This window comes from Narcine bancroftii, chromosome 4 (genome assembly GCF_036971445.1).
Source record: "Narcine bancroftii isolate sNarBan1 chromosome 4, sNarBan1.hap1, whole genome shotgun sequence".
Lineage (NCBI taxonomy): Eukaryota > Metazoa > Chordata > Chondrichthyes > Torpediniformes > Narcinidae > Narcine > Narcine bancroftii.
In genome coordinates this window covers 220,517,529-220,540,977 of record NC_091472.1, presented here as the reverse complement: position 1 = coordinate 220,540,977, position 23,449 = coordinate 220,517,529, and the positions used below count along the sequence as shown (strand labels likewise).

The window sequence follows — 23,449 nt, the reverse complement described above, 5'->3', positions numbered from 1 at the left end:
CAAAGCATGTGACCCAAGTGGACAAGAAATCTCTGGTGCAAGTCTCTGTGTCACATATGGGCAGGGGTATTGTTTCCGGCCAAAAGGTAAAACGGTTGACTATTGTGAATAAATACCGCATACCTTGGTTCACAGGGAGCAGTCCAACAATGTTAACATGGTCAAACCGGCATTGTACCGAGGCAAAACTCTGGAGAGGGGCCTTGGTGTGTCTGTGCACTTTGGCACACTGGCAGTCTAAGCAAATCTTAGCCCATAAAGTTACGTCGCGGCGAAGGCCAAGCTTGTCAGACAGCAGGGAGACCGTGAACCTTATCAAAGGATGTGACAGGCTGTGAATTTGGTTGAACACCCACCGTCACCAAATTGTGGGTAGGATGGATCTGGGAAAGCCTGTAGATATGTTGCACAGTAAAGTTGGGCTCCCCAGTGAAGGACAGAAATCACTAACCTTTAGGCTGGTGATGGCAGTCCAGTAGGCCTGGACGACAGCAACCTCCATCTGGTCTTTGGCCAAATGAGCAACTTTGAGTCCTCCTGAGATAGTGGAGACGGCCAGTATGGACAAAACTTCGGCCACAACGTTGGACTTGGCTGCAATGTTGCAAATGTCGGTAGTATACTCAGAAATGTAGGACATGTGTTGTTGTCTGAGACCTTGCTGAGTGCATGAGTGAGTAGCTTGTTGTCTGTGTAGGTGACGAAAACCCTTCCTTCTAACATGTACTGGAAATGTCTTATTGCTAGGTACAGGGCCAACAGCTCGCAGTCAAACGCGCTGTATTTGAGTTCTGGTGTCTGGAGATGTTTGCTAAAGAAGGCCAGGGCGCTACTGTTCATCGACCCACTGCTCAAGCACTGCGCCATCCGCTCTGTCCGATGCAAGGGCCAGGGGGAGGAAGAGTCAGGATGAGCCAAAGATGTGGCCTCCTCTAGTGCTGCTTTAGTTGCCTGGAATGCTTCAATGGTTTCATGTCTACTGGAGCGCCTTGTTGCCGAGTTTGATGAGGTGGAATAGGGGCTGCATGAGGGTGGCTGCTCCTGGGAGGAAACAATGATAAAATTTCACCATCCCCAGGAATTCCTGTAGGCCTTTGATGGTGCTCAGCCTGGGGAAATCGCTGGATGGGTTCTACCTTATTCAGCAGCAGAATGGCACCTTCGCAGGTGATACGGTGTCCAAGGAAATCAATTGTTTCCAGGCCGAATTGGCACTTAGTCGAGTTCACCGTGAGTCTGAACTCCTGCAACCTGTTGTAAAGGCGAATCAGGTGCGTCCTGTGCATGCTGGCGTTGGGGTTAATGATGAGGATGTTATCCAGATAGACGAAGATGAAATCAAAGTCCCTGCCAACCATGTCCGTGATATACTGAAACTTCTGGGCTGTATTCTTTAATACGAAAGTCATCCAGAAGAACTCAAAAAGACCGAAAGGTGCAATGATGACCATTTTCGGGATGTTATTAGGATGCACTGGAATCTGATGGTACCCCTTGATGAAGTCTACCTTCAAGAAAATTTGGCAACCCCAGAGCTGCGTAGCGAAGTCTTGGACGTGTGGGATGGGGTATCTATCTGGGACTGTGACGTCATTGAGTCATCTGTAGTTGCTACATGGATGCCAACCACTAGAGTTCTTCTGGACTATGTGCAGCGAGGATGCACAGGGACTATTTGAATGGCAGATGATATCAAACTCCTCCATGGCAGAAAACTCCTTCTAGGCTTGGAGGAGTTTGTCCTTCAGGAGATGCCATGCATGTGCGTACACTGGTGGTCCGGTGGTTTTGATGTGGTGCTCCACGCCATGTGCTGGTTTAGCGTTGTGGAAATTGGGCGTCAACAGTGACAGATGCTTGGCCAGTAAAAGGACATATTCTTTACGGTCTAGAGCATGGATGGCCAATGGCAAAAAGGAACGTTGCCGTGTTGACTAGGGAAATCCCTCCTTGTCTGCTGGTCCCTTAGGTAGAGTAGGCCTTTGTGTGCCAACCGCCGAGGCCACTATTGGGAGTCAGCTTGTTCATTTCCCATCGCTGGACTCGACTTGGCATTGGGGTACGAGCATGGAGGGATGCACTGCCAGGTATTGCAGCTCCATCTGCGGTGGTGGAAACAGTAATCACTCTGTTTGTCTGAGCTCTCATTGCATTGTGGTTGGGTCACGACTACTGCTGGCAGAACCGACGGAGGGGAAACTCTTGGTACAGGGACTGAACTGATGGTGCTGACAGCGTAGATCGGTTGAACATGTATCAGCATGTGAAAAAGTCTATCTGCTTCTTTGGCTACCAGGTGTGGGTGCTGAAGTCCATGTCTGATATTGCCAAGGAAATCTGCACCGGTAGCTTTGAGAGGAACAGGGCCAAGAACAAGAAACACTTTGTGTGCCCATCCACTAAAGCCACCATTTCATGCATGATCTCGGAGGGGTGTTTACCGCCCAGGCCTTGCATATTCAGGATGTAGATGGCGTGCATGTGCTGGCTGAGTTCCAGGAAATCGAGGAGGAAATGCCGAAATTGTTTTCATTTGCACTGCATTGGGGGTTTTCAATGAAGGAGCTTACTTTGGCTGCGGTAGTGGTGTCCAGGGTGTTGACGACATGCCAGAACCTGGTGTCCTCCAAGTCAGACAATGACTCTGATCTTGAACTGTGACTCGGCCAATTGTAATCAGTTCCTGGGCTGCTTGGCTCAGAGGGGCGGCAAATGCATGCCCACAGCGTTGGTTGCAGCCATTGCGACTGTAGAGGTAGCAGCATTTGAGGTGGATTCCAAGGACGGTGGAACCTTTGGGAACACTACTGTAGTGTGGTGGTACACCACTGGCCTATTGCAGGGGGAAACCTCTGTACCTGCAGGAGTGTAAGGGGACAGGACAACACCTGGCCGACTGTCAATCAGTCAGCCTGAATGGATCAAGCCCCACCCGGTCGGGTGTCAATCACCCTCCGGGATATAAGCCTGCGCCGACCTCCTGAGGCCTCACTCAGAGTTGCTGCTGCCACAGCCAGCCTGGCTCTGTGGAAGTCTTTGTGGATTAAAGCCTGTTGTACAGTCTTTACCTTGTGTGTATCTGATTCTGTCTAACAGCACACCACATGTAGTGGCTTCTAACGGCAGCGGTGCTGAAATGAAGTATGTCCACACAACTTGAGGGTGAACCAGTAACTGACTTTATTTGAATCTCTCGCACTGCTTTTAGGGGATGACCCACTTCCTGTCTGGAGTGCACTGGTCTAAGGGAGTGATGTCAGCACATTGTGGAGTCACTGCCTGCCCTAGCAACGTGCAACCAGGAAGTGGTGACATCTCCTAGACAATGCATGGCTTCCTTGGTTACCAGGAAGGGAAGGGGAGGTGGGCCCATGCCATCTTGTACCAACTGACTGGGGCATTTTCTGGATCTAAGAAACTAGATTACAAACAAGATATCTACTGGCTTTTTGCAACTGTATACTTTAAGGCTCAAAGATGCAGGCTGTCAGGGACAGGTGTTGTCATCTATGATTTCCCTTAAATGAAGATGAAATTAACTGTAATTGCTGGTATTCAAATGAAAACAGAAAATGCTGAAACATGCGATTAAGCAAATGCAAAGAGCGTGATTGCTTTTCAGCACCCTGCAGTTCAGTGTGCAAGAGTGAATCAAAACTTCCAGTCATCTTTTACTATGATTTCAAATTCTAATTAGTCTATCCGTCTGTGATCTTCTGCTCTGATACTCAATTGAAGTTTGAGGTACATCAGGCCATCTTTCATCTGGGGATTCTGGAGCCTTCCAGACTTATTCAGCTTCCTGGGCATTCTCATCAAACCAGTTCTGAATGGACCAAGCCCCACCCGGTTGGGTGTCAATCACCCTCTGAGATATAAGCCTGAGCTGGCCTTTCGAAGTCACTCTGAGTTTATGGCAGCACATTCTCACTGCTGGCTCTGTGGAAGTTTACGTCGATTAAAGCCTGTTGTACAGTCTTTTGGTTTTGTTGTTTGCTTCTGACCGACAGCGCACCACAATTTATTCGACATAAATTTTAAAAGCTGCTATGGAAAAGCTCCTGAGCACCGGGAGCCTCGAAATCAACCCACGCCACCCGGAAGCACAAACACGCTTCGAGATCTGGAAGCACACGGTTGAAGCGATCATCAAGGCTCACGCTGACGACATCCTGGACTCCAATTGAAAGAGACTTGTCTTACTCCGATCAAAGCTGGGTCCCCGAGCCTTCCAGGCTCTCAAAGACTGCATCGGGTACTCAGAAACGATGAACACCCTTGAGGTCATGTATAAACTGTCAGAAGTACAAATTCTCACACACGAGTCTCTTTAAAGTCGGTGACACGACAAGCTTTATTTACAAGTCTGCAGAGTTGGACTCAACTGGCTTCTCGCCAAGTCAAGCCCCGATACATACAGTGCATTGATTTTTATACCTTTTTCGCTTGTCCTTCCCCTCCTCTTTAACACTGTTTTAATTGGTTAGTTTTTGCAAAATCATTCTAAGTACACTTGCATTTGTAATTATCATGTTAGTCACGTACACTACGAACTCTGCACACACTAAATTCTGTTTTTCACTCTTTTATCAATCTTTGGCTCCTACATGTCTCTTTGTGACCATGAAAGATCTCTGTTTGTTATAACATTGTCCAGCTAAACTTTTATGGTAAGCTCCCTGTCTATTCTGGCTTCACCTTTTATAATTAATCATCACATTTTAACTTAAGCCCTTTTTAACCTAAATTCTCTATCTATAACATAAACCTCCCACGAATGTGGTCTTTGCAAGGTACCTCCTGAGTATCCGAGCCCAACTACCCGGAGAGGCGGCCGAGTCTTACCTGGGAGTCCTGCGTGCGTTGGCCTGACCTTGATTGGCTGAACCCATGGTAAATGAAAGGGAGGTCAAGGCACTGATCAAGGATGCCTACATCCGAGGGCTATGTGCAAGGGCAATCAGGCAGAAGCTGCTGGAAAAAAATATCTACTCACTGGCCAAAACAGTGGAGGTAGTCCGAATCCTGGAGGCAGCAGCCCCGCACACCGAAGCCTTCCTCAGGCCTTTGCATGGTCAGCACATTTGGCTGCTGTGGCCCTGGATCAAGATGGGGAAGAAAACTTTGCTGCTGTGGGCGCCCAGCACCTCTGTAAGTACTGTGGGTCCCAGTGTGAGTCTGATCGTCGATCGCGCCAGAACTGCCCAGCCAAAACTCAGTATTGCTGGAGATGCGGCAAGAAAGGCCACTTCGCCAAGGTATGCCTCTCAAAGCCAGCCAGCTCAGCGGCTCACTACGATTTTACCCCCTCTCTCACAGACCCCACCATGTGCGATTGTCGGGTGACGCCTTTGCCCCCGCAGCCACTTCTGGCCTCCCCAGCCACGATGACCCAACTTCTGGCTTCACTGGCAACAATCGCCGCATGCGCGCCTGGCCCAGCCCTCACTCTCGCCAGCTCCACATGCTGAAGACTACAATGACGCCATATCCGGTCTACGGAATTATGTCGCTTCCATCGGATGCGATGACGTCGCCCTCCCCAACACCCAGCAATGTGACGTCCCTTTCCCTGGCGTGCCAAGCACAGCCGGGGAAGAAGGCCAGCCATGCCTCACCCTTCCATGTGGCGCCACCATCTTGGCCCAGACAGGCGCGGACGCCACCGACACCGAGGTCCTCCCAGGCCTCCAGCGATGATTATGTGGTCAACACAGGCGAGGACCAGGCCACCCTACCAACGCACTCTGCACCTCTGGATGCTGCTAACTACCTCACACCACACCCCACGACTATGGAGAGCACCACTGGTCGACACTCACCTCTCACGATGTCTGCAGTAGACTCTGATGACCACAACTCTCCTCCACCATCAGGGAAAGACAACTCGAACACCGAGATGGTCCTAGCAGCTACCAGACTGACCAGGGACATTTCCCACGACCTCGGGCGCTCCATGATGGATATAAAAATCAATGGACAGGTAACAAAGGCCCTAATTTACAGTGGCAGCACCGAGAGTTTCATTCACCCGAACGTGGCCCACTCACTAAAGCTAAAAATCCACTCCATCATCTTCTCTATTGCCTTCGCCGCCAAGGACCGGACTATCAATACGCTTAGGCGCTGCTCAGATGACGACTGTGGTGGGGGGAGACATACAATGGGTTCAGGCTCCTGGTCATGCCCATACTCTGCGCCCTAGTCCTCCAGGGCTTAGATTTCCAATGCCTCTTGCAGAGCGTCACCCTTGCCTTCGGGGGGCCCCTACCTCCACTCATGCTCCACAGCACGCCATCCAACCAGCCCCGGCCAACCTGCGGCCTCTCCATGCTGTGCATCACCCCTCCCACACTCTTCTCACACCTCACGCCATACTGCAAACCTATAGCCACCAGAAGTAGGCACTATTGTGCTGCAGACAGAGACTTCACCAGGGCGGAGGTGCAGTGGCTTCTAGCCGAAGGTTTCATAGAGCCCAGAACATGCCTTGGAGAGCCCAAGTCCTCATGGTCAAAGGGGGAATAAAGCCGAGGATGGTCATGGAGTACAGCCAGACCATCAACCGGTACACCCAGATGGATGCCTACCTCCTACCAAGTATAGCCGACATAGTCAACGAGATAGCCCATTACCGGGTCTTCTCCACAATTGACCTGAAGTCGGCCTATCACCAACTCCCCATCCACCTGTGGGACAAGCCCTATACCGCCTTTGAGGTGGACAGGCGCCTGTACCAGTTCACTGAGTTCCATTTGGGGTAATGAATGGGGTCTCCGTCTTCCAGCGGGAGATGGATCGAATGGTAGACTGACACAAGCTAAAGGCGACTTTTCCGTACCTGGAAAATGTCACCATCTGCGGCCACCACCAGCAGGACCATGATGCCAACTTGGATAAATTTTTCCGGATGGCTGGGCACTGAACCTCACATACAACAAAGAGAACTGCGTGTTCAGCACCACACGCCTTGCCATCCTGGGGTACATCGTGACACATGGTGTCATTGGCCCAGATCCAGAATGGATGCGCCCGTAAATTGAGCTGCCCCTCCCCCCCCACACTCAAAGCCCTCTACAGGTGCCTTGGCTTATTCTCTTATTACTCCCAGTGAGTTCCCGACTTCTCAGATAAGGTCCGCCCACCAGCCCAGGCCACATTTCCGCTCCCACTCGAGGCGCAGGCGGCATTCATGCGCATCAGGTAGGACATCGCAGATGCCACAATACATGCCGTGGATGAGGATTCCCCCTTCCAGATGGAGAGTAATGCCTCTGATGTGGTCCTTGCCGCCACTCTCAACCAAGGGAGACGCCCGGTCGCCTTCTTCTCCAGGACCCTCTATGGCTCCAAGCTAGAGCACTCCACCATTGAGAAGGAGGCCTAGGTAATCATGGAAGCGGTCAGTCGCTGGTGCCACTACCTGGCTGGCAGGAGGTTCACCCTCCTCACCGACTAGCGGGCAGTGGCATTCATGTTCAACACCACCCACAGAGGCAAGATTAAGAATGACAAGATCTTGTGCTGCAGAGTCGAGCTGGCAACTTACAGCTATGACATTCAGTATCTACCTGGGAAGTTTAACAACTCCCCCAATGCCCTCTTCTGGACCTGCACGTCGCTCCACAACGACCAGCTGCAGGCACTGCGCGAGTCCCTCTGCCACCCGGGTGTCACCCGCTTATACCATTTTATCAAGTCCTGGAACCTCCTGTACACCATTAGGGATGTCAGGACCATGACTGAGGAGTGCTGGGTCTGCACGGAATCCAAACCTCACTTTTTCCACCCACCCCAGGCTCATGTCATGAAGGGCACTCGGCTCTTCGAGCGCCTCGGCATGGACTTCATGCTTCCACAAATCATAATGTCTATTTCCTCAGAGTCATAGACTAGTACTCCTGCTTCACTTATGTCATCCCTTGCCCAAACACCTCTACGGCCACCATCATCAGGGCACTGACACAGATCTTCACTATGTTTGGCTACCCCGCATTTATCCACAGCGACCGGAGGGTCTAGCTTTATGACTGAGGAACTACGCCAGTACCTGACATCAAGGGGCATTGCGACTAGTTACAACCCAATCAGTAATGGGCAAGTGGAACGCGAGAACGGGGTGATCTGAAAGGCAGTTTTTCTGGCCCTTAAGTCAAAAGCGTGTTCCAGAGAATACTGGCAGGATGCTCTTCCTGAGGTGTTCCATGCCATTCGGTCACTTCTGTGCACGTCTACCAATGAGACCCTCACGAACACCTGTTATCGTTCCCAGGAAATTGGTGACGGGAACATCTCTTCTGACATGGCTCATGTCCCTGGGAACTGTGTTCCTGTGTAGACACTTGCGGGCACACAAAGCTGAACCCCTGGTCGAGCAGGTGTTCCTCCTCCACGCGAACCACAACCATGCTTACGTTAGGTTCGGCAGCGGCAGGGAGGACACTGTCTCAACCAGGGACCTAGCATCAGCAGGAGCACCCACCACAGCACAGTATCCTCCAGCCCAGGACCCCGCCGGCCTGACACACACCCCTGAACCCGGACAACTATGGGGCACTCAAGACCTCCTTAGGCACCAAGGACTTGGTACAACCGTGGGGGACAAACCCGCCCTCCCTGGCCATTCAATGCGATACACACAACTTAACCCCAGCACCCCCGGCCACCTCTCCATGCTGCACCATGCCAGCTGCTCCAGCCCCTGCCCCCAGCCCCCCCACACTTTCACCGACCAGTGACCAGGAGCCAGTCCTGTGACAGTCACAGAGACTCCAACGGCCACTGGAATGTCTCAATGTGTAAATAATGTGTATATGTTTTGGGGCTTTACTGCAACTCCACCCCCCCCACCCCCTGGGTCAATTTTAAAGAAGGGGGTGAATGTGGTGGTACACCACTGGTGGGGAAACCTCTGTACCTGCAGAAGAGCATGGGGACAAGACAACACCTGGCTGGCTGTCAATCAGCCGACCTGAATGGACCAAGCCCCACCCGGTCAGATGTCAATCTCCCTCTGGGATATAAGCCTGAGCCGGCTCTTCAAAGTCACTCTCAGAGCTCACAGCAGCACAATCTCACAGCTGGCTCTGTGGAAGTTTATGCCGAATAAAGCCTGTTGTACAGTCTTTTGGTTTTGTGTGTTTGCTTCTGCCCAACAGCTAACCACAGTTAGAGAAACCAGAAGTTTCTTCCCAGATGACAATTATGGTAGACTTCATGGTAGTCTGTGTTCCTGGTGGTTGGAATTGTCAATTTATTTGTGAGGCCCTGTTTACTGATTATTTACAGGGTGCTTGAAGACTTCAATGCTGATTTTTCTAGGATTAGCATTTCTGCTACTGCCATTGCATCAGGCCTGGGTTGATGGCAAGCAGATGTTATTCCAGCCTTCATCCATCTTAGTGCAGATGATTTTCTTGTCATCTCTCATTTGGATGCCAGCACCTGGTCCAGGTTACTGGCACAAAATATTTCTAGTATTTGCTTTTGTAATTAAACTGAATCTAAGATATAGCAAAGTCACGCTTCAAATATTTTGTCAGGAGGATGTTGCCATGCATTCACTTTCCATTTTTCTCCCCTCACCAATCATGCCTTTTCAGAGGTTTTTCCTTTTGGCTTTAAAAGTTGCCCAAGTGCATCATCAACTCTGTGAGGTTGGTCAGGTCTTCCCACAGTTGGTGCAGGAACAAAATTCTGAGGGGCTCCTTATATGACTCCTGACATGCCCTGTGGACACTGCAAAGATTTTTGATGTCCACACATATATAACTCACCACAGAATACCAAGCTGAAGAAACCACAATCATTGTACCTGGGCAATCTACTGCACAATGATATGAACAGAATTTTCTAATTTCAGGTAATAAGTTCCTTCTCTCATTCACCACACCCCTTCTAGTTTTCCCCCTCATCTATTCCCCTCCTTATCTTTAGTTTTGTGCCTTTCACTCAGCCTTATTCCCCTCTTCCTCTTTTGTTTAATTCCCTTCCAGCCCCATTTCTCCACTCTCCCTGTCCTCCCCTTCAGTTCCATTCATTCCACCATTGGTAGCTGGCAGCTTTTATCTTCTCATCATTCACTTGATCCTGTATGTCTCATTTTTCTCTAGCTGACCTGTTTTTCTTGCCTTAGCCTCCCTGTGTCTGTCATTGACAAACTACTACCTCTGTCTGCATGATTCACCTCTCCCTGGTTCACCAATCCCACACAGGACCATCCTGTTTCTCCCACCCTGCCCTCATTGTATTTGTTTCTCTTTTTTCTGAATACTTTATAATTTTTCACACAGGCCTGTACAGTCATAGACCGCATCCTGCCAATGATGGAAGTTCACAATCTCATACATGTATATGTACTCCTTTTCTCTATGACTGTATATACAAGCCCATGTCATTACCCACCCCCTTCCCCCACCTATAAAACTAAACGATTCATTCATACGACAATGTCAATAACAATAACACACATTTACATTAAGGAAATGAATAAGAGTACAAATAATAAAAAAGAAACGAGAAAAAGAAACAGGGACTATCATGGCTCAACGGACGGCTTCCTGGTCGGGGCTCATTCTTGACTTTCCTTGATCAGGATCAGTGTGGGTGAGAGGGAGCCACAGCAGGGAATGGTTGAACAATCACTTCTATGCACCTATGTAGTGCATGTATGGCTGCCAAATCTTCCAAAAGGTGCTGTACTTATTTCTCAGATTGTAAGTTATTTTCTCCAGGGGATCAAAACTTTACATTTCCTTGTTCCATTGCTCGATACTAAGAATAGAGTCAGACTTCCAAGTCACCACAATGCACTTCCTGGCCACTGTCAATGTGATTGACACAAATTGGATTTGAAATTTGGACAGCTTCATTGAAAGCCTTATGTCCAATATATTTCCTAACAGGAGCAACTCTGAGTCCTGAGGGAACTGTTTACCTATAATTTTCTCTAGGACTTGGCCTAGATCCACCCAAAAAGGCCTCACCTTGGCACGTGACCAGGTTGCATGCACGAAGGTCCGGTTGCAACACCGCACCTAAAGCATTGATCTGGTTTTGATCTTCTGCGGCATTATGTACAACTGGTGCAAAAAGTTATACTGGATCAGCCTGTACCTTGCATTAATGACTGTGGTCATGCTTTCCTGTCACAGGTCCGACCAGCACCTCTCACCATTTGTAATGCCAAGTCCGACTCCCATCTTTCTCTTGACCCATGAAGGCCCAGTTTGGGTTCCTCTGACTGGAACATTGCTGAAATAAATTTCTTGTTGATCACCCTTCGAATCAGGGCCTCTATGCTGCTGTAACGAGGTAGGACCATACCTGGACCTAATACATCCCGCAGAAAAGACCGTATTTGAAGATAGTGGTGGAATATTTTATTCGGTAAATCATATTTATTTTTGACCTATTCAAATGACATTAATTGCCCTTGCTCATAACAGTTCTCTATACTCCTGACTCCCTTACGGAGCCAGATGACTAGAATCTTGTTACCCACTGTCAGCGGTATTAATTTATTTGGAGTCCAAACCCATTTTAATATCTAAATACTGGTTGATTTTGGCCCAGATACTAATCACTTGCTTTAATATGGGACTGCACTTCTTCCCTGTCAACAATTTAATATCCCATTTATAAATAAAATCCTCTGCTATCTTCTTGTCCACCAAGTGCAGATCAATTTATGCCCAAGATGGTACATCTCCTCCTCGAAAAAGAGAGGTGATGTATCTCGATTGGGCTGCCCAATAATATTTTTTGAAGTCCGTAAATCTCAATCCACCTAGACTATAGTCCCATGTTAATTTTTCCATAGAGCCCCTTGGAACCTTACCATTCCAAAGAAACCTCCTAGCCATATGTGATAACTGTTTGAAGAAACCCTGGGGCAATGGCACAGGCAATATTTGGAAAAGATACTGGAATCTTGGCAACACATTCATTTTGATGCAGTTGACCCTGCCCACCAGTGTGATAGGCAGGGGCATCTACCTCTTTAAGTCCTTCTAGCCTTTCCCAGCAAGGGAGCATAATTTAACTTATATAAATTATTCAGGTCACTATCAAAATTAACTCCTAGGTTTTTGATCCCCTTCTGTGGCCACTTTAAATGACTAATTCCATTAAATTGACTATAATTACCCTCAGTGAGTGGCTTCACCTCGCTCTTATCCCAATTGATCTTATACCTAGACCATTCCCGATTGTCCTCCAGTACCTCGTGCAGTCTAGGCAGAGAAGTCGCAAGGTCTGTCAAATATATCGGTACGTCATCAGCAAACAAATTAATTTTGTGTTCTTCCTGGCACACGCTATAACCTTCAATGGCTGGATCCTGACAAATGGCTTCTGCCAACGGTTCCATTGCCAGCACAAAGAGAGCTGGTGAGAGTGGGCACTCTTACCTACCAGACCTGGTAAATGGGAAGGCTGAAGAGACCTGCCCATTGGTTACAAATTTTGCCTTGGGCATGTGGTATAGTGCCCTAATCCAGTTTTGAAAAATTGGTTGTATTTGCTTCTTTTCACTGCATTCCCCTTGTCTTGGGTTTTGGATTGGAAGGAGCACATTATTAACTGAAATTTAAGATTTTCCCTGGTTAAATTGGAGCTCAGACCAAATTCATGCAAAGATTGAACATATCCAAGTGGCTTCAAGGGATGATCTATAAACTAGCACCTATTTGAAATAGAACATTGCAGCACAGAAAACAGATCCTTTGGCTCTTCTAGTTCAACTATTATTCTGCCTTGTCCCACTGACCTGCACCCAGCCCTCATTCACCTCTTCAGCTGGCAGCTCGTTCCATACTCTCACCACTGAAATTATCTTTTTTTGAAAATTTTATTTATTATTTGCATCAATACAAACATTAACTCAATAAAGATAATGTCTTAATACAACATAATATAAAATGATTTTAAAATTATCTATTTTCTCCCCCACTCCCTCACTTCTACCCTAAAAGAAAGAGAGAAAAACACCTATTCATTTGCTAATATTACCATAATTATTTTATTTTCTAAATATTAATTATTAACTGTTAACTGAGAGGTGTGGGTGATGTGGAGGATGTGGATGGACTCTTATTCATGAAATACATATACAGTTCCCACATCTTGTAAAAACTCCCAATCTGATTCCTTCTCCAGGGGCTTTATTGTTTAGTAATGACATCAAAATCTTAGAAAAAGAATTAGACAACTCTAATTTTTCATCTGTATTTAACATAGGCAATTTAACATTGTAAATATTCCTTTTTTCCATCTTTCAGAGATTTTGATTGATACAATTTTTCATAAAAATTCTTAAAATTATCATTTATTTCCTGCATTTTATGTGACTTGATCAGTTTCTATCTTCATTGCAATTATTGTCTGGAAACTTGCTAAGCTTTTAACTGCCATGCCAATACTTCAAGCTCTTTTACCTAATTCAGAATACTTCTGTTGTGTTCTCGTTATATCCCTTTCTACCCTATAGATTTGTATTGTATTAAGTCTCAAATATTTTGATTCCAATAATCATTTTTTCATTTTTTTTGCATATGCAATTCCTTCTCTAATTTCAATATTTCTTATTATTTGACTTCTTAAATATGCCTTCATGGTGTCCCATATTATAAACTTATTAATAACTGAATTACCATTGGTTTCTAAAAAAAGTTATCCTGCTGTCTCATAAAATCACAAAAATGTTTCTTTAATAATATTGTATTGAATTGCCATCTATAACCTATATTTTTTTCTTCGTCCAATGAAATTGAGAGATTAGAGGTAAATGATCAGATAAAACTTGCACTTGATATTCAATCTTTTGAACTCTGGATTGAAGCTGTGCAGAGATTATAAACATACCTATTCATGAATATGTTTTATGTTGAAAAGAATAAAAGGAATAGTCCTTTTCACTTGGATGAGTTCTTCTCCATATATCTATAAGTCCCATATCTTTAATTGAACCTATTGCAATTTTGACTCCTTTAGATAGATCAGGTGATTAAAATTATAAAACTATTTTTGAATCAAAGGTAAAATTAAAGTCTCCTCCTAATAAAATTATCCCTTCAGCATTTGATAATTGCATGAATATATCTCCTATAAACTTTCTATCATCTACATTAGGCACATACACAGTTTCTGTTTTATTGCATGACTAAATTAAAAAAAAAATCAGGTATAATACTCCATGTCCTTCTCCTGACCACCTCATTCACAACCTCTGGCTCCACACACAGATGGGATCCATTATTTCCCTAGTTACTCTCTTGGCCCTAATATACTCACAGAAGGATTGGGATTCTCCATAATCTTACCTGCCAAGGGTATTTCATTGCCTATTTTTTTCCTAATAACTCTTTTGTCTGTTCTATCCTCCTGTTTTTACCCTCACTAGTTTGAATACTGACAATTCCTGGAGTTGGAAAAAGTATCTTTTGGATACATCTACTTCTGTAGGATAGAATGTACGAAATGGAGCTTGCAAAAACAGTACAGGGGTGAAGAAACAAAGGTGAGGATGAGAAAGTGTGAGAATGATCAGTTTGTGAAAGGTAATTGCTACACACAGTATAATATAAACAGAGAACACTGTAAAGACCAAGTGAAAATTTTAGATAATGACCTTTAATTGCAAAAGGTCATTAAAGAATTTTTAAACAATTCTTTCACCATACATGCTGCCTGTATCCACGATGCTTTTGATTTTGAATTATTGATTAAACACGAAAGTCAATTATTTCCCACAGGTGGATAACTTCCTGGGAAAGGTAATACACCCCAGTCTATAAACCTCCTCTTTGACTCTATTGGTGCATCAAATTGATTCCAGGATAGTATACTGACTGAGTACCTGTCCATAAAAGTATCTTTCTTATTTTCCATTCTCTTCTCCAGACTGGACCCATATGCCTGTTGAAGGCAATACATCAGATGGCAGAATATTCTACAGGTGTACGGTCCTCTGCTTGTCTCAACTCAAGGCTGCTTTCATTTTCTGCTTGGGGGTCTTGTCAGCAGACATGTCAGAATGACACCTCAGTGCTCCCTCAGGCTAACAGAGATACCAAGCCCATTGATCCAAGCCAAACCAAACATAGATTCCCGGGTTCTCTAATTTGTCTCCAGTTTGATTGGCAGGAAACAGGAGGATTTAAATTAGATGCTGTGGCGGAGCACATCCTCATGGCGAACTGGCCCCGCTTGTATCGCCACTTGGCGGGGCAGCCATGGGGAAATGGCGTCATCAGAGGTTTCTCTCTGACTCCTGCATCCCTTCCAGCGCACACCCTGGGCAGCGATTATAATGTCACAATGCACCAGGTGACTGAGCTCATGTTGCCCTTAAAGGGACGTGCTGAATCTGAATCAAAACAGTCGTTAATGACACTCAATGTGGTGGCTGTGTTTCTTCCACTGCTCACACCACCACAATGCCTCAATTGCCCTCTTCCTGTTTTCTTTAATGTAGATAAATAATTGAGGCAGAAATTGCTGTGTAATGGTACTCCCCACTTGGTAGACAGATTTGTTCTTGGGTGTTTATTCAGTTGAGATTGGAGGATAGTGTCCAAGGCCAGTAGGGAGGATTGGCCGGATAGATGAGCATTAGCTGAGACTGAACTATATGCATTTAAGAAATGACTTCTGACGCCCCCTTGCAATCATGTTGAGTTCCTCCAGCAATTCTTAGTTTGCTCTCTATTTCTGTGTCTGGGCAACAACATTTCATAGTTAAGTTGAACCACTTCACAAATCTTCCAGTCAAATATAGAGTTGTCTGTTTTCATCATAAAATAAAGATGATGAATAGAACTTGAGATGCAGTAAGATTGTATACTCTCATCTGGGATTCAAATCCAGCGAAGCAGCATTTTATTGTAGACTACTGTTTACTTGTATGTGGAAGTACCAGTAATTCTTGATGGAAAAGTGCACACTTGCATATATATTAGGAGCAGGAACAGACCATTCAGACCTTTGAGCCTGCTCTGCCATTTAATCATGGGTGACCAGATTGTAACTTCAGGTTTACATTCCTATCCATCTCTTGTAATCTTTAATCTTTTTGCTTATCAAGTTCTATCTACCTCAGACGTAAAAATATTCCAAGGCAATACTTCCACTGTCCTTTGTCCTTTCAGGACTTTCAAAGCCTAGGGACAAAATTTCATCCCATCCTAAGTACATGCCCATTTGAATAGTGATCCCTGGATCCAGATTCTCCTCTTCACATTCAATCTGTCAAGATTCCTTCAGGCTTTGTTTCATCATGTGACTCCTAAATTGCACTGTATACAAGTCTCGCCTGTCCAAACTCGGTCAATATTGGGAACAGTCAGTGAAGTTTCTGAACCACTTTCAGGTTATTTACATTTTTATTTAAACATTGAGGCCAATACAGTCCACAGTACTTCAGATTTGTGGTTTGGTATCAGAACCACAACCCCTTTCTCAATGTTAGCAAGTCAGAGGAGCTAGTCATAGACTTTTGAAAGAGGGGTGGAGCTCTCTTCCATGCCTGCATCAACAGTGCCAAGGTGGAGATGGTAGACAGATTTGTTCTTGGGTGTAAACATCTCCAATGATCCGTCCAACTGTTATGGGAATGTGCATGCACGCATGACGTCAGTGGGGTACCCTGCTATATTCCTGATTACCTGGCTCTGCTCTGTTCTGTGACTTTCCCTGTGGCTCCTCCCTCTTTAACCTTGTATGAAGCCTCCAGCACCTTGACCCTTTCCCAGAAAGCCCGGGTCACGGCACAGAATGAGGTCATTGTCCATTGTGAATAAAAGCCTGTAAATCAGTGACTCAGTCTCAGCCTTTTGAGTTATATACTGCACATCAGTCAGGTTTCACAGATGATTGTGGGAACATGCAAGCATGGGTGACATCAGGTATGCGGTGTATTGTGGAGAGAGTTTCAGTTGACGCTATCTTCAAATTTTTCTGGCCTGTTTGAGGAAGGATGTTGTAAATTGGTGCCAGACATGTCACCTTTGTCAGGTTTTGGGGAAACCTAACCAGAGTCTGCCAGTAGCTCCCTTGTACAGGTACCCAATCCTTTATCTAGAACCATTGGGGGACAGTGTGTTCAGAAATTAGGATTTTTCTGGATTTCGGAAACCCCACCTGAATTGTGCTGCCGTATCCACCCCCACCACCTTCCAGTCACCCTGCCATCTCCCCAACCCCCCTTCGCCTGCCCAACTCATGCTGCAGGTCTCCCCCTCTCACCCACCCGACTCACACTGCCGGTCTCTCAGCCGCCCGACTTTTGTTGCTGGTCCCCCACCTCGCCCGCCTGACTCGTGTTGCCGGTCTCTCACCCACCCAACTCGCACTGCTGGTATCTTGCCTGCCCGAATCTCACTGCCACCTCTCTCCCCACTTGCCAGATTTTCGAGCTTTCCGGATTTTAGATGTCTGGATAAAGGATCGTGTATCTGTAACCTATTCCTGTTGCTGGGGAACCTTTCACTAGGGTTATTGTGAATTGTGTGGGTCCCTGCCTAAAACAAAAGCTGTGAATCAGTACTTGTTAGCAATTATGTGTACGGCGTCCAGATTTCCTGAAGCTATACTATTGAGGAATATTAAAGCAAAGACAATGGTAAAGGCTTTGGGTTGCCTAAAGAGATCCATGGTGATCAAGGAACTAACTTCATGACTGGGTTGTTTTAGCAGTTGATTTATGAGTTGGGAATTAAACAGATCACTTCACCTGCATACCATCCTGAAACTCAGGGAGTCTTAGAAAGATTTCATTCTACTCTTTAAAAATATGAGGAGGATTTATTGTCTGGAGAATGGGAAAGATTGGGTCGAAGGTATTCATTTACTGTTATTTGCAGCAAGAGAGGCTGTGCAGAATTCATTAGGTTTCAGCTTTGACATCAGGTTAGAGGACCTTTAATGTTGTTAAAAGTAGGTTAATGAGAATGTACAGTTGGATTTGCTGGATTATGTTTCTAAATTTAAAGATCAATTACAAAAAGTGTGGACTTTGGCTCAAGATAAATTAGAAATGGCTCAAGGTAAAATGAAGCATTTATTTGACAGGAAACCTCAAATGAGGAATTTTAAGACAGGAAGTAAAATGTTAATTTTGTTCCCAACACATGACAATCCTCTGAGAGTGAAATTTTCTGGATCATATGAAGTAAAATCAAAACTGAATGATGTTAATTATGTGATAAATATTCCAGATCAGAGGAATAAAACTCAGGTTTGTTGCATAAAAATGTTGAAACCTTATTATGAGGATGAAGGTGTTAGTTGTTGACAGGGTTGCTGAAGTTATGGATTATAAGATTATGGAAACAAAATCTTGTGAGGGTAACCTTAAAGAAACCATGGTTCCTGTGCATCTGTTTAACTTGGCAATTTTGGAATATTTTAAGGAAAAGTTAGGCCATCTTAAATCACATGAACAGAAGAAGTTGAAGCAGTTACTTTTGAAATATGCAAATTTGTTTTCCGATATGCCAAAAAGAACGTCAGTGCTTTGTCATGATGTGGATGTGGCGGAAGCAACTCCCATAAAACAACCCCCATATAGAATAAGCATTCAGAAGAGTAAAATTATGGATCAGGAAATGGACTAATTGATAGACCTTCGAACTCAGATTGGGGTTCTTCTTGTGTTCTGGTACCTAATCCAGATTAAACTGTTAGGTCCTTTGTGGTGTGACACCATCTGGTTTATATGAATATAATGTGTTACCTTTTGGTATAAAAATGCCGCTGCAGCATTCCAAAGGATGATAAATTTGGTAATCCAAGGTTTGACATATACAGATGCTTGTATTGATGACTTGGTCACAAAAAAGTGACTCATAGGAAGAGCATCTGAGGGAAGTGGACAAATTATTTGCAAGATTATCCAAAGCAAACTTAGCTAAAAGTGAATTTAGACATGCTACTATGACATACTTAGGTCATGTAGTTGGTCATGGCAAAGTTGCACCTATTCAAACTAGAATGAATGCAATTTCTGAATTTCCTATTCCCAATGGAAAGAAAGCAGTTAAAAGGTTTTTTGGAATGGCAGGATATTATAGTAAATGTGCAGAAATTTTGCTGAAGTTGCTCTTCCTTTAACCAATCTTTTGAAGAAAGGGGAGAAATTTGTGTGGATGAGAGTTTGTCAGAGAGCTTTAGAAAATTTAAACGATATGCTATGCCATTACCCTCTTTTAAAAATCTGATTTTGACACAATTTTTTTTTTAGCAGTGGATGCCAGTGAGGGGGCAGCAGGTGCAGTTTTGTTACTAAAACATGATGAAATTGACCATCTAGTTGCCTACTTTTCAAAAAAATTCAATGTTCATCAAAGGAACTATTCCACTATTGAGAAGGAACTGTTGTCTATAATACTTGCTCTGCAGAATTTTGATGTGTATCTGGATACCACTCATGAACCAGTTGTGATTTTTATTAACCACAATGCACTGGTGCTTTTGAATTAATCATATCAAATGTACAAATAATGTGTATATTTTTATCACTGTAGTGATCTAAAGTCAGTTTAGTTATAACTGAATTTTAACTTGAGAGTTAAAATGTCTTTGTAAGGGGAGAGTGTGATGAGTTGTATTATATTTTATAGGCAGGTACACGATCCTTTATCCGGACTTCTAAAATCCGGAAAGCTCCAAAATCCAGCAAGTGGGGACCGGCGGTCGGGGGAGACGGCAGAGGGACCGGCAGTCGGGGGAGACAGCTGAGGGAATGCAGTTGGGGGGAGGTGGCCGAGGGACCAATGGTTGGGGGAGATTGCCGGTTGGCCGAAGGACCGCAGTTGGGGGAGGCGGCCGGGTGGCCGAGGTACTGGCAGTCAGGGGAGGCGGCTGAGGGACCAGCGATCACGGGAGACATTCGGCTGGCCAAGGGACTGCAGTTGGGGGAGACAGCTGAGGGACCGCGGTTGGGGGAGGTGGCCGGGTGGCCAAGGGACCAGCAGTTGGGGGAAACTGCCAGGTGGCTGAAAGACCGGTGGTTGGGGGAGACTGCTGGGTGGCTGAGGGACTGGCGGTTGGGGGAGGTGGCTGGGTGACTGGAAGGGGTGGGGGTGGATACGGCAGCACAATTCAGGTGGGCTTTCCGAAATCTGGAAAAATCCAAAATTTGGAACACACTGTCCCCCAAGGGTTCGGATAAAGGATCGTGTACCTGTATAAATGTTTTTTAAAAAGGGGTAGATTGTGTGGGGGTGGGGGTTTAGTGTAGGTCACCACAAACAGACATAAGGTCATTTCAGATAGCCCAAAAGTTGAGATGTAAAGGTGGAGAAACTCTGCCAAAATGAATAATCGCCTACCTTTCTGAATGTATGGAAGCAGTCTCTGAGCCGCATATTCAAACCCCTCTCCGAGAGTGATAATCTCCGCCACACAGCCTTCAGCCGATCAATCTGAATGTACAGCTGCGCTAAACAGCTGTTTAGGGTTGGGCTGATGATGCTGTGAGCCCGTGACTCACCTCCCCACCCACCCATCTCTCTCGAACTCAGGGGCAGTGGAAGACCTCAGGGCAGTGGGGACTGTCAGCGGGGGCTGACAGGGACCGTCAGGGCTATTGGGACAGCTGGGACTTGTGGGACAGTTGGGGGCCGACGGGGCAGTGGGAGCTGGTAGGGGGCAGCTGGTGTGGGCTGGGACAGCCACACCGGGCCGCTTCAGCATTCGAGGCCACTCTCTGTGGCTCAAAATGTGGCAGAGCAATGTCTGTCTTCCCGCTGCGTATTTATAATGGGTGGCGCTAAGGCACCAGTCGCCCCACCTCCATCAGATCCAGAGGGCACTACGAGGCACCTCTTGATATGAATGGGATGCTGGAGCAGACCTTTAGGGCTGCTATCTGAAAGGTAAGTTCCTATTTTTCCATCTGCTCCATTGCCAGTCTCAAGGTGGATGCCCAACATGAAATGGCCTAAAAAACACTTCACAAAAGAGATCTCATTTAAAATGTAAGAGCTGTGCATAAGGAGACTTCACAGAAACTTTGGAGAATGTCTATGAAGACTTCACAAGTAGGTGTTAATTGGACCGATGGTGTGGAGTAAATGGATTATTGTTTTGAAAGCAACAGATGGTCAGGCTCAAGAAACTGATTTTGGGGCTACAACCTGTCTGGCTGCAGTTTGCTGTGCTAAGAATGACATGCGATTTGCAAGCAGACAGAGAGAGAGAGAGAGAGAGAGAGAGAGAGAGAGAGAGAGAGAGAGAGAGAGAGAGAGAGAGAGAGAGAGAGAGAAGACCAAACAGGCTTTCTCAGAGAGAGAGAGAAAATCAGTTGGAGTTCTGCAGTGGCTTTTTAAGATTGGAACATGAGAAACTGGCAGCTTGTGGAAAACCCCATTTTGAAGACCGGTTATGAGTTTTGAGTTCAGCCTCGTGAAAACTCTTGTGGTCCTAAGAGGAAATAAGGGAATCAAGAGGAACTCTGTGATGACCTGGAAGAAGAGGTTATCATTTGGAAAACCCTGATGGGGCAAGTTTCTTCAGCAAGACACTGAAGTGACTGTGTGTTTCCAACGAGCAATGAATCTCTCTCTGAAAGCAACATTTAACCATTTAGAGTCCAGTGAAAATTCATAAATGTTAAATTCTGTGCAGAATATAAGAATTGCCTGATACTGGTGAACTTGGAGAAGTGAGAAGTGAGTTTGGACTGTGAATCAAAGAACTTTCCTTAACATATACACATTACATACACATGCGCTTAAAATTAGAAGGGAGTTAAGTTAGGTTAAGTTAATAGTAATGGGTTAAATTTTGATCCTGTTTTTATGTTTAAAGAAAATTAAAAGCAACTTTTGTTTAACTAACCATTTGTCTTGGTGAATTTCTATTGCTGCAGGTTTTGGGGTCCTCTGGGCCCGTAACAGAATAAAAGCATGTTTACAGCTTCTCTCAGGTGAGGTTGTTTCCAAAGGGAAAATTTGCACTAAAGTGGTGATGAGGATAAACTCCAGATGACACGATTGACAAGATTTCTGGTGTAAGTGGAAACTGAGTTTAACAAAAGGAACCACATCAGACTACAGTGAGACAGAAGCACATGCTCAGTAGCAGAAAGAGGGAAAAGGGAAGAAACTCGAGAGGAAGACGAAAAAAGTGAAAATAAATTCTGGATTTTCTTTGTTATTGAATAATAAGTAGTTAAAATGATGGAAGAACAATTTGGAGAATAAAAAGAAACTGAAAACTAGTATGATTATGTGGATAGGTTCAATATGTACTGTATTGCCTATAGTGTAAGGGATACAAAAACCTGCAAGAGAAAACGTGTTGTTTTTAAGTGAGGTGGGGAGCAGAACATACAGTCTGATCAAGATGTTATTGGCACTGTCAAAGCTAAATACCAAGTCTTCTGAAGAGTTATGTGACCTGGTTGGAGAACATCTCTCCCCAAATCCAGTGATGATCATGGAGCGATACAAATTCTACACCTGAAAGCAAAAGACAGGTGAAAAGGTGAGCCAATATTTTGCCGAATTGTGTAAGTTGTCAGAGACATGTAGCTTTGGAAATTTTTTGGATAATACTTTAGGTCGTAATCATCCCTGAGAGACATGTTGGTAATTGGTTTGACTGACAGCCATTCCTGACGATTGTTGAGAAGGAAAAGTTTGGACATTACGTCTGCCTATGAGATCGCATTGTTTCAAAATGGCCAATTGTAACATTGATATTATACAAGGGGAACATGTGAAGAGAATAGACTGACAAGAATGCTTCTGTTGTGGTAGGAATAACTACAGCCCTGATAACTGTTATCACAAAAAGGAGAATGTTCTCGTTCATTATTAGCCAGATAGAGAAGTAATCCTTGCTGTTGATTGCTTCACCTGTTGGTTTAAGTGTAGTATTGTCACAAGTCACGGAAAAGGAAGAACAACTGGTTGCACATGCTTCCTGTTCCTTGACGGCCTGTGAACAGAACTATGCACAACTGGAGAAAGAAGGACTGGCAATAATCTTTGGTCTTAAGCAATTTCACCAATACCTATATGGTAGGAAGTTTACTTTAGTGATGGACAATAAACCTTGATCTTAGGCCCCAAGAAAGGCATTCTTGTGTTAGCAGTGGTGAAAATTCAAAGATGGGTGATGAAGCTCATAGCGTATGATTATGATCTAAAGCATCGTCTGGAAGACAAGAATAGCCATGTGGATGCATTATCGCGCTTACTTCTACCTGAGACAGAACAGGTAGGAGGGAATGTTAATTGTATGGCAAAAGACCCAGTCTTTCTAGTTCTCCCCTCCCTTTCCCCTTTCCCTCTCAGCCATCCTTCCTGTTCCCTCCCTCCCTTCTCCACCTATCATCTCCTGTCTTTACCAAACCCCTCGCCCCAAACTTTTATTCGGATGCCTGCTGCTATTCTCTCATACATTGATGAAGGGCTCCAGCTCGAAACGTTTGTTATGTATT

General features: G+C 45.2%; 2 protein-coding genes across 3 annotated transcripts in view; one reads left to right on the top strand and one right to left on the bottom strand.

Moving 5' to 3' along the window:
* The window catches only part of LOC138762438 (trichohyalin-like), a 166,760-nt gene extending 166,018 nt beyond the window's left edge, over positions 1-742 (bottom strand). The window contains exon 1 of the mRNA XM_069936195.1: positions 452-742. Coding sequence (XP_069792296.1) covers positions 452-640 — 189 coding nt within the window. The 5' untranslated portion in view covers positions 641-742. The remainder of the gene's footprint in view (positions 1-451) is intronic.
* On the top strand, positions 725-22,222 carry LOC138761597 (uncharacterized). 2 transcript variants are annotated; one of them, XM_069933979.1, is made up of 4 exons: positions 725-5,983; positions 11,154-11,388; positions 14,402-14,518; positions 21,872-22,222. In XM_069933979.1, exons 1-2 carry the CDS (start codon positions 5,231-5,233, stop codon positions 11,217-11,219), a joined length of 819 nt encoding a protein of 272 aa, XP_069790080.1. In that variant the 5' UTR covers positions 725-5,230; the 3' UTR covers positions 11,220-11,388; positions 14,402-14,518; positions 21,872-22,222. The 2 variants fall into 2 exon arrangements, with proteins under 2 accessions (XP_069790080.1, XP_069790081.1); XM_069933980.1 differs by lacking the exon at positions 11,154-11,388.
* Positions 22,223-23,449: the final 1,227 nt, after the last annotated feature.